General features: G+C 52.7%; 3 protein-coding genes across 3 annotated transcripts; 2 read left to right on the top strand and 1 right to left on the bottom strand.

Annotated features, from left to right (window-relative positions):
- Positions 1 to 521: 521 nt before the first annotated feature.
- On the top strand, positions 522 to 2,200 carry GT037_007558 (major facilitator superfamily transporter; the record flags this gene model as incomplete). The annotated part of the gene is made up of 5 exons (XM_038932605.1): positions 522 to 693; positions 748 to 890; positions 940 to 1,153; positions 1,207 to 1,601; positions 1,661 to 2,200. The coding sequence occupies 5 exons, from the start codon at positions 522 to 524 to the stop codon at positions 2,198 to 2,200; spliced, it is 1,464 nt and encodes a 487-aa protein (XP_038785093.1).
- A 73-nt stretch (positions 2,201 to 2,273) lies between these two features.
- Positions 2,274 to 6,142, bottom strand: GT037_007557 (uncharacterized protein; the record flags this gene model as incomplete). The annotated part of the gene is made up of 4 exons (XM_038932604.1): positions 2,274 to 3,451; positions 3,508 to 3,773; positions 4,293 to 4,975; positions 5,027 to 6,142. The coding sequence occupies 4 exons, from the start codon at positions 6,140 to 6,142 to the stop codon at positions 2,274 to 2,276; spliced, it is 3,243 nt and encodes a 1,080-aa protein (XP_038785092.1).
- A 324-nt stretch (positions 6,143 to 6,466) lies between these two features.
- On the top strand, positions 6,467 to 9,535 carry GT037_007556 (glycoside hydrolase family 47 protein; the record flags this gene model as incomplete). Its single annotated transcript, XM_038932603.1, has 1 exon — positions 6,467 to 9,535. The coding sequence occupies one exon, from the start codon at positions 6,467 to 6,469 to the stop codon at positions 9,533 to 9,535; it is 3,069 nt and encodes a 1,022-aa protein (XP_038785091.1).
- Between the last annotated feature and the right edge of the window lie 1,428 nt (positions 9,536 to 10,963).

The raw sequence follows: 10,963 nt of genomic DNA, 5'->3' as shown, positions 1-10,963 counted from the left end.
ATGTTTCTAGAGCTTTCCATGTTGGCTGATCTCGCCGCGGAGGACAAGGCAACGATGTCATGTCCAGCTTCTTCCAAGCTGCCCTTTTACCATTCTCGTCAAGATAAGCAACCATTGCAGAACCGCGTTTGGCTCACCTTGGAGGTGTCGATGTCGAAACCCACATTCGGACAGGGATGGCTCCCTGTGCGGAGACCTCCGATTGGCTAAGCTTAGCCTGGCACGCTCCGATCCATGGACTGCTGCAAGCCAAGCTGTATACAACTTTGATCAGGCAAATTCAATGGGGTGAGAGGCGGTATCATATCGATATCGGTCATTGTAGGCGAGTTAAGGATCCGTTTTTGAGCCTCACCAAAGCAATTACGTACAAATGAAATTAGAAAATGGTGAAGGTGACTAGGCTTGGCCATCTTTACTTTACGGAACTTGCCTTCACTATGGATTTTATTCAAGAAGATGATCTTTTGCTCCCTTGTTCCCGCAGTAGCAACTCTACAGTGATGAGTTCAACCACCAATATGGGTGAAGCGATTGCAATGTCGACAGAAGGGGAAGCCACCAGTTCTGAGGCGCGCTCCATGTCAAAACGCGTAAACAGGAAGATGGATATTGCGTTGCTACCATTTCTTTCCCTGTTGTATCTGTTCAACGGTTTAGATCGATCGAATGTTGGAAATGCGGAGACGCAAGGTATGTGAGATCTTCGGAATGCTGATCGTAAAGGATCTGTCCTAACGTATGCAGGGTTCACTAAAGACATCGGCGCAACCCCAGATGATCTCAACCTAGCAGTGTCGCTTTTCTTCATCACGTTCGTGTTGCTTCAGCCTCCTTCGGCCGCCGTAGGAAGATGGATGGGCGCAAAGCACTGGATTACCATTATAATGGTGAGTTTACCGTAAACACGTGTGGCATGTAATGTTAAATCCAAGACAGATCGGCTGGGGTGTTTCTACACTGGCGCACGCCTTTGTCCGGGGTAAGGGGAGTCTCATTGCTGTTAGACTCATGATTGGCGCTTTCGAGGCGGGTTTCTATCCTACAGCCGTCACATATCTCTCCACCTTTTACGGCCGATACGATATGGCTGTGCGAATCGGACTCTTCTACGGACAATACGCTGTTGCTGGCGCCTTCTCGGGCTCTATTGGTATGCCCTGTAATCTTCTGTACGCTCTAATGTTTTTCTTACACCGAGACCAGCATTCGGCATTTTCCATCTCAACGGCACCAGCCTGCATAATTGGCAGTACTTGTTCATCATCGAAGGGGCCTTGACGGTATTCGTTGCAATGATTGCTTGGTTCTGGCTACCGCAAGGACCAGGATCAGCCTGGTTCCTTGATGCCGAAGAACAGGTGTTCGCTGTGCAGCGTATCATTAAAGACAACTCGAAATGGGTTGCACATAGTTACGGAGGTGACGGTGTAGAACAGGATCGACTTACAAAGAGGGATGCTATTGAAACAGTCAAAGACTGGAAACTTTGGTTTCTACTCTTCTTCAACATCTGTGCTAGTGTACCCAGCCAGGCGTTCTCCGTATTTATGCCTATAGTTGTGCAGGGCTTGGGATACTCATCAATTGACGCAAATTTGGTACGTTCTTTTGCTCGTATGCTCCATTCTGTGGTTTAAGCTGATGTGACTGTATGTAGATGTCCGTACCGCCATTCGTATGCGGTGCCGTAGGTCTATACCTCTTTGCCCTTAGCTCAGATTACCGGAAAGAACGGGGCTATCACATTATCATTGGCACTTTCTTTGCTCTCGTCGGCCTGATCATCACCGTTACCGCGCCGTCCCACCACGCACAGTATGCAGGTCTTTGCATCCTTCTTTTCGGAAGCTACATCTCAGCTCCCCTGACTGTAGCCTGGCTCAGTGGCAACAACCCCGAGCCTGGAAAACGGTCCCTCGTTCTCGGTGTGAACGGATTCGGCAACCTTGCAGGCGTGATCGGCTCACAACTCTACAAGAAACGATATGCGCCTAGATATCTGACACCTTTTTACGCCACACTAGGCTTCGTGGCTGCGGCGCTTATAGGGTACACGGCGTATAGGTTCATCTTAAAAGCTGTTAATAGAAGAAAGATGATTTGGGCAGAAGGAAGGAGTGCAGAGCAGATTGAGGCCGAGAGGTTGGATTCAACCAGATATGCGGATGCGAAGATGTCGTTTGTGTATGGTCTGTGAGAAGTGCCGGTGTTCTTGACGGCTATATGCGCTTCGTAGTAAAACAAGCCTGCATTCTTAACCGCAAATACCGTTACTCCTCGCTGGTACCACTTCCATCATCAGCTACGGTACTCTCAACAGCTTCTTCCCTAGTCGCTACATCACTAAACAGGTTGATCATCGTTTGTGGTACACCATGATCCTGCAACTCCTTCCTTACATCTGCCCTCGCGGCAGGCTTAACAAATCTCCGGGCCGCCGCCCACAGCCGACCACTCTCAGCCACAGGCTCATCAGCATAACTAATCAGCTCTCCCAACCAGGCCTCTTTGTCCTTCTCCATATGCCAGAATGCAACTCCAGCCCGTACATAAACCAAACCAGAATCAGAGCCCTCGATGAAGTCGGTCAAGAAATGTTCGAAATCAGTGTTGAACGATTCTTGCAGGATCTGTACCGTACGAAAGCCCCAGAAGGCAGCCTCACCCCATTGACCGAGTTTGTTGTATGCTGCAACGGTTCGTGAGACGAGTTTGAGGCGTAGCACGACGCGTATGGTTATCCCAGTTTGACCGGCGTAACGACCGGACGTTATACTATCGTGGAAGAAGTCGTCTGCGAGGACGCGGCGTGTGCGTCCGTGGATCAGAATATGGATTGCATGAAATGCTTTTCTGTAGAGCTCGAGAGCTTGTAGGGCGGCTTCTCGGTTTGCAGCTTCGGCGTCAGGGTCGTCTTTACTATTGGTATCGGCATTTGACGGGGATGCGAGCGCGGCGTCTCCAGCTAGCATGAAGTCTGTGGCGCTTTCGACGGATTCACGCAACGTGGGTACAGGTTTGGCTTGGAGGCGAGCAAGTTCTTCGCGTACCGCGGGGGAGTAGCCGTGTATGCTTGTACCATGGAGACCTTTGACGTGTTCGAAAGGTAACAAGAGTTTCCGCTGCAGAGAAATTGGAATCCCTAGACCTTCTTGCTCCTCCTGCGCTTCTGCTGTGCCTTCCTCTTCATCGTTGTACTCTGCATACGGATTCCTCAGGACAAAGGTAGTCGACAGCCGCTCATTGAGCATAGGATACGACAGTGCACTATAGTACCACGTTTTGGTAAACAGGTGCAAATCATCCACAAGCATAACGACCATATGTTCAGGCACAACTCCATGGAACGGTGCGGTTATCTGTACAACGGCATGATACGACGTGAATGCGTCGGCACGGGCGTCGGTGCACACGATGGGTACCAGACCCTCGGATGAGATGTGGTTCACTAAGACTCCAAGTTGAATATCAGCGTTGCATCCTGAAGAGAAAGGAGGAGCTCACTGCGTCCGCGAATTCCACTGAGAGTCGTCGCGGCGCGTTCGAGCAACTCTGGAACCCCTTCTGTCGCCATCAAGTAAACCCGATACATACCCGCAGAAGGCCAGGGTGTAGCAACCTTGACAAAGATATTTTCTCTCCTCCACACCTTCTTTGCTTCCTCGCACACCTGCTTGTTTACCCTGAGGACATCAAAGTCCCATTGGTACACGCCCCCAAAGAAACCCTTGGCTTCTAGTTCGGTGCTCTTGACGAGATGATTGGCAGGGCTGAAATATATAGAGTATATTTGTTCACGGAGCTCCAAAGGCAGGCGAAGGAAAGGGAACGGGTCCGGTACGGTCGCGGCTTCTTCGGACACGATGGGCGGCTCTGGCGGTGATTCTGGCGGTGTAGACCGTGATGCAAACGGATTCGATACGAGAGATGTGAATTGAAACATGGTGATGTTGATTTACAGTTACAGAGCTGGGGTTGGATTGGAAGAAGTGTACAGGCGGCTGGGACATGCATGACGAAGGACGAATGCGCGCCGCCCCACCATTACGTCCGGTGTTAACGCCGTGAGCCGAGGCATGTACGAAAGAAAGTGTTGTTCAAGTCATTGCAATCGCGACATATTGCTATGCATTCGTGTTACTGTATTTCAACATATATAGTACATATCGTGAGTATCCAAGATACCCATATCCAGATGAAGTACTCCAGTGCTGCCTGCATAAGAGTGGAACGGTATCTTTTCGTGGTATCTTTCAAATCCTTAGACGTACATTCCGGAAACTCTCTACCGTGTCTGCGTCGGCTGAACACCCTCCTGATGACTTGCCGCCGCCTCCGGGGCGCTCGCGGCTGAGGGTACAGTGGCTGTTTGAGGCGCTGAACCACCCAACCAGCTGAATGCGCCTGCCTTCATGTCGTTGAGTTGAGCTTCCTGCATCTTCTTTTCCTCCTCAGCCATCTCCTTGAGCCATTGCTCCCCGTTCTCGCGAATTTGCTTGTCCAGGTGCATGTAGTTTTGCTTGTTAAAATCGCGGTACATGTCGATCATCATCTTGCCCTCTGACATTCCCTGGCTGATGTTTTGGTCACCGAGAACCATGCCCTGCTTCGGCCCATCAAGACCCAAACTCTTCATGAACATGCCGCCTGCGCTTCCCTTGGTCTTCTTCTTCTGTTCCTGGAGATCGCGCTGGAACTGTTCGCGGAGTTTGGCTTCACGACGAGCGTACTCGACAGGAATGTCCTTGCCTTCCATGGACTTGAGAACGGTGCGTACGTCGATTGGGGTGCCGGTTTGAGACATCATGGCGAGGTACTCAAGGAAAGGAATCATGGCTACGAGGCCCTTGTCTCCGGGTTCTCCCTTCCACTTGGGCAGGATGATGGCGTTTTCGGGCTGGAGTTTGACGTGCGAGGGGTCGGTGTCGATCATGATGACTTTGGAAAGGTCACGGTTGAGGTAGGAAAGGTCCTGGAGAATATTAGCAAGAGTGACTCTAGAAGCAAGACGGTGGGAGCATACCTTGATGTACTCGCCCTTTTCGAAGCGAGTAGCTTCACGGAAGAGTGGCCACATGACGAGACGGAATGGATCAAGCTTGCGAATGATGGGGTCGGCATCCATGGACTTGACGGAGGTAAAGATGACGAGCTCGTATTGTGAGCTGAGGTATCGTAGGAAGTAGTCGAGACCGGGTCGCTTGGCTAGTCGGTAGCCATGCTTGGTGGTCCATTCTGAATGTAGCAGCAGGTCCTCCAGACTCAGCACCAGAGTAAGTTCGGGCGCGCCTCCAGGAATCTTTTCCTTGTCTGGTAGCAACTTCTGGAAGGTGGGCTCTGTGTAGTATGCCTTTTGTCCGTTGATGCGGGCGGCTGCACGAGCGTACATGCCTCCCAATGTCCAACCGTTTGGAGCATCAATGTGAGCTGCTTCCTCTTCTTCATTCTCCCAGTTCCTGCCCATGAAGACTGCACCCGTTGTACCAAAGAGTAGCATGGCGAGATAGGACCAGTTTGCAACGCGATTCCGCCGCCTGTCGGTACTGGTCTCGTATGCGGATTTGGGGAGTTCGCCGCCACCACCGCCCTCTCGACCGCCCGCAGCGCCTGGTGTGGGGTCCTCGTAGAATTCGTTTGGGTCGTTGGGGTCTCTCTTGGCCTTGACTTCGGCTTCGGCATGCTCCTCAGCGAAGGTCGAGGGGATTCCGTATCGCAGATCCGGCAGCGGCTTCTGTGGTTGTTGCGACTCTGGGCTTTCGGTGGTGGGGTCTGTGTTCTCGCTGGGCGACTTGGGTCCCGACATCTCTTCCTGCTCCCCCATTTTGAAGTCACTGCCCGCATGTTTCGAGGCCTGGGTTGCACTCTCCACTGGTCTTGAGGGCCGTGTCGGTGTTGTGTTTTTGTCGGGTGCCGCCGCAGTGTCGAACTCGGGCTGCTCTGAAGGGTTGACGGGGTTGGGCCGCGCTTTGTTGCCCTCGTCGAACTTGATTGGGTCTGCGGGTTTCCATGTGTTGTCTTTTGGCTTGCCGACTTTGGCGTAGGTGCGCGTCCATTGCGAGGTGGAAGCTATAGGTGCGATGCGCGGAGCTGCCAGTGCGGGCCGGGTGCGCAGTGCGCGGAGGGCGGCTCGAGGCAGCATTGTGATGGCAGGGGGGGAGATAAACTACAAATTAAGAAGAAAAAGCGCCCCTACAAGACATGGGCCGGGAACATGGAGGATGGCGTGTCGGTCGAGTGTTGCGATGAAATAATTGATGGAGCAGGGCTTGGCGCAATGACGCTCCTCCCTCGCCAGAAATTCGCCCATGTCATATGGCAATCGTGGCTTCACCAGTCGAGCACCAGCACCGGACATCACAGCTGATAGACCTCAGTTCCATGTCGCCTCCCAGGGACTCTTTTGCCTATGCGACCGACTGGAAGGCCTCTGCGGCGATATGCGCTATGCGTATTCCTGCTGTGCATGGCTTGCTGGACGGCCCCCGGTCATGGCATGACGGATGAAGCCATATCTGAACTGAGACAAGAGACACGCGACATCTTCTACCATGGTTACGACAACTACATGGAGCATGCCTTCCCCGAGGACGAACTGCGACCGCTTACGTGCGCACCCCTCACTCGCGACCGCCAGAACCCCGCCCATATAGAAGTCAACGACGTTCTCGGAAACTACTCGTTGACGCTGATAGATAGTCTGTCCACGCTCGCTATACTTGCTTCTACACCTCCACTCGATGCGCCTGCATCCAACAAGGCCTTGGACGACTTCCAAGCCGGTGTCAAACTATTGGTACAAAACTACGGCGACGGCACTCCGGGACCCCGTGGCCGAGGAGCCAGGGCAAGAGGCTTTGATTTGGACAGCAAAGTGCAGGTCTTTGAGACGGTCATCCGCGGAGTCGGCGGACTGCTCAGCTCGCACCAGTTTGCTGTTGGAGACTTGCCCATCAGAGGTTACAATGCAACAACAGAGAAGAGACAAGGACGCCAAGGCATATTCTGGCCCAATGGCTTCGTCTATGACGGACAACTACTGCGGCTCGCGACAGATCTCACCGATCGATTGCTACCAGCCTTCAACACACCGACTGGTCTGCCTTACCCCCGAGTCAATCTGCGATACGGAGTACCCTTTTACGCCAAGTCACCAAACAACATGGATGCCGAGCATGGCCAGTGCGGGAGGGATCCAAACGACAAAGGGACCGAAGTCACTGAGACATGCAGCGCGGGTGCCGGAAGTCTGGTCCTTGAGTTTTCCGTTCTGAGCCGACTGACTGGGGACCCCAAGTATGAGACATTAGCCAAAGATGCTTTCTGGGCTGTGTGGCACCGCAGAAGTAGCATCGGGCTCATCGGTGCCGGTATCGATGCCGAGACGGGGCAGTGGGTGAATTCCTACACGGGCATTGGAGCGGGCATCGACAGTTTCTTTGAGTATGCTCTCAAATCGCACATTCTTCTTTCCGGGTTACCCTTTGATCAAGAAAATGCGGCTACTGACTCACCGGACGCGTTCCTAGCTACTTGGCTCGACGCTCACGATGGAATCAAACGACAAATCTATCGTGGTGCCCAACATCAGCATCCACACTATGCTCAAGTTGACTTGTATACAGGCGCCATCAGGGCCTGGTGGATAGATAGCCTGAGCGCATTCTACCAAGGACTCCTGACTATGGCTGGCAAGCTCGACGAAGCCATCGAGACGCACCTGCTCTACACTGCTCTCTGGACCCGTTACTCCGCCATGCCCGAAAGATGGTCGACTGCAACTGGCAACATCGAGCATGGCCTTCGCTGGTGGGGCGGACGACCAGAGTGGATCGAATCGACTTGGTACCTTTACCAAGCCACAAAAGACCCCTGGTACCTCCATGTAGGGGAAATGGCGCTGCGCGATATCAAAAGACGTTGTTGGACCAAGTGTGGGTGGGCCGGCCTGCAGGATGTGCGTACTGGGGAGCTGAACGATCGCATGGAGAGTTTCTTCCTTGGCGAGACTGCCAAATACCTCTTTCTACTCTTCGATCCGTCGCATCCGCTCAACACCTGGGACGCGCCATTTGTCTTCACTACCGAAGGCCACCCGTTGATTGTGCCAAAGCGGTTACGTCCTGTCCATAAAACGCGGTCAGGATCTTCTCCCGTCTTCGAAGCGCCCGAGATATGCCCTCTCCCGCCAGCCCATCTGCCATTCAGTATCTCTGCAACAGCGGCTCGTACTGATGTTTACCATGCTGCGAGCCTTGCCAAACTACATCTCATGCCAACTATTGAGACACTTGACTCACCGCTTGTCGAATTCAGTGCCGATCATCCCAGCGTTTCTCTATCAGATATAAGTTCGCCTTCCAACTACACTTATTATCCGTGGACTTTGCCCCCAGCACTCATTCCGTATAACGCAACGAGCTCACCATTGGCTGTTAGAACCACCTTCGATCTCTCCTTTCCCAATATGCCCAGTACGTCGCTGGTCGGTGCGCTCCAAAGGGTAGACGAAGGTATCTTGGTCAATTCGATGAGTGGACTCAGACTTGGCATGGTTCGCGAGCAAGACAAGCCACGCGCGATAGAACAGAAACTGGATCTTGATGAGCAGTTCCGGATCTACGCCATCTCTAATATAGCTCTGGGCCGAGACGAGAAAGTGTTCATGTCTCGTTCAACTATCGACAACTTCAACCCACTTGATCCATATTTTACAAGAACGCGAGACTCGCATACACTAGACTTGGTCATCGACGTACCGCCTCAGCCAGCGACCGCATCTTCCAACACGTTGTCAGACATCCTTAGCGATGCGTTAGGTGATATGAGTAACCTATCCGACCTGGACATTGCGGATGTAATCGATTTGGAGGTCGACCCAGAGGCACTTGAGAACGAACCTTCTTATCTCTCCAATTTTCTCTCATTACTCCAAGCTCTGCTCTCTGTCCCATCGCCCACTTCGACGTCGTCGGCCCCCAAATCACAAAATAATGATTATCAAAACGCAAAACGCCACTTCTTTCCTGCCGCCCTCCCCACCGGGCCTGGTGCAGCGCCAATGCCAGATACCAAGGATCCGGACATGTCATACAGCTCCAATAATCCCCTCACCTGGTCGAATGTCTACGTACACGCTACCACACTATGCACCGAGCGCCTTCCTCTTGAAGTAGCAAAACAGTACCAGATTATAGCAATCCCTAGGGGGGACTGCTCATTCTCGACCAAGTTGCACAACATCCCCGCTTACCCACCTAGCCCCGCCTCTCTCCAATTAGTCGTCATCGTCAGCTTCCCAGATCACGAGGAGAATAGACATGCTGATCCAGCGCAACCTCCTGTGCAGCCGCTGCTTGATGATGTGCAGCATACGCCAACGGGCATATTGAGACCGAATCCTATCCCAATGATTATGGTAGGTGGAGGGGAGGACACAATCAAGCTACTGAGAAGGGCGAACGGGGTGGGGATAAGGAGGAGGTATTACTTCCGTAGTCAAGGCGTGAAGATTGGCAATCTAATTGTACTCTGATGGCACAGCGCAAGTAGCTGTGTATGAACTGTTGAGACACCCAGGTCTATGTATGTAGACTCTCGGAGTAGACACACGGTACGCAAGATTAAATTTTCCTGTACGCGAGGCTTGGGCCAGATATAGGACTGTAAAAGACACCACATAATAGCACGGTATATATGCGCATGAACTGTAGGTGAGACATGTACTGAATTTGCGCACCCACAACTAGACATGGCGCACAGCAGGAATAGGACTTGCACACTCCGTATGTTGAGCGAGATGGCACGGAGGCGACATTGCCCGATGGCTGCTTTAGTGACAAGGCGTGACGAGTGTGGGATGCCGCATGGCTTTGACAATGTCGATCCGTGGCGCCATCCTATCGTCCTTGATCAGTATACATGTTCACGCGCCTCCCTGTTCGTCGCAGTCCTCAAGTATCGATAGATACAGTCCTTCTTATCTATATGCGTCCAGGAGTGTAGGGGGGGCCTTCCGCTAAGCTATTTCTCTTGGCACGCTTCATCTCGCGCTGGAGTCCCTCCAACCACATCTCCCGCCTGCGCTTTGTCTTCCTTCAAAAGGCTCCCGCGATACCCTGCATTTCCGTTGCAGCCACATGCGCCGTTATGTTGCTCGTTCGATCCTCTCTGGGCAGCGATCGTAATTCCACGGAGCGGGCCTCGAAAGCCACATCACGGACACACTACCGCTAAACAGGCAGGCGACCAATGCGCCCAGCCCTACTATCTTTCCACTACAGCTGCGGCTACACCGAAGTGTCTAATTAGTCCTTCCGTCATGCACCTATCCAGTGCCAGAGGACTTCTGTACGAGACAAGTTGTCTGCCGGCGCCTCCTCGTGTTTGTTGGCAGTCTGCAAAGCTCCGATTCTACGGGTTCCTGCAGGCAAAAACAAAGCAATGACACGTCTGTCCTTCGTTTTCTCGGATGGAACGACGGCACGCTACTTCAGGGGCTCCGTCGCTGCCGTGTCCAATACCGCGAATGCGCCTTTGCCTGCTCCATGTGAACGCATGAAACATTCGTGATCTCCCGAGCCATGGCTCTATCCGGAAGGTCAAGATCGTCGCCTCTGGCATCCAATGCAAGATATAATGCCCAGGCCAATATAACCAGGGTCAAAGAAGCTTGCCTGCCTATTTAACAACGTCGCCAAGCCTCCGCCCTATCATTTTCCTACCACTGCACCGGTCGACTACGCGTGGAGTTAGGCCAGGAAAGGAAGCCAGTGATCGTTCCCTTGTCGCGTGGGCAGTCTACTAACGTACGCGCCTGGTGTCGAATCGTTCACTCGCTCCATATACTCGAACAGGTCAAGGACGGAGTGTGGAGAGTCGTTCGGGGTCAAGTGTGGCGAGGACCAGGTCATGTATAAGAGGAGTGCTATACTGTTTCAAAGCTTTCCTTTTGAGCACATCT

This window comes from Alternaria burnsii, assembly GCF_013036055.1.
Source record: "Alternaria burnsii strain CBS107.38 chromosome Unknown 715, whole genome shotgun sequence".
Taxonomy (NCBI): domain Eukaryota; kingdom Fungi; phylum Ascomycota; class Dothideomycetes; order Pleosporales; family Pleosporaceae; genus Alternaria; species Alternaria burnsii.
The sequence above is the reverse complement of the archived record's forward strand: the minus strand, read 5'-3'. Positions and strand labels throughout refer to the sequence as shown.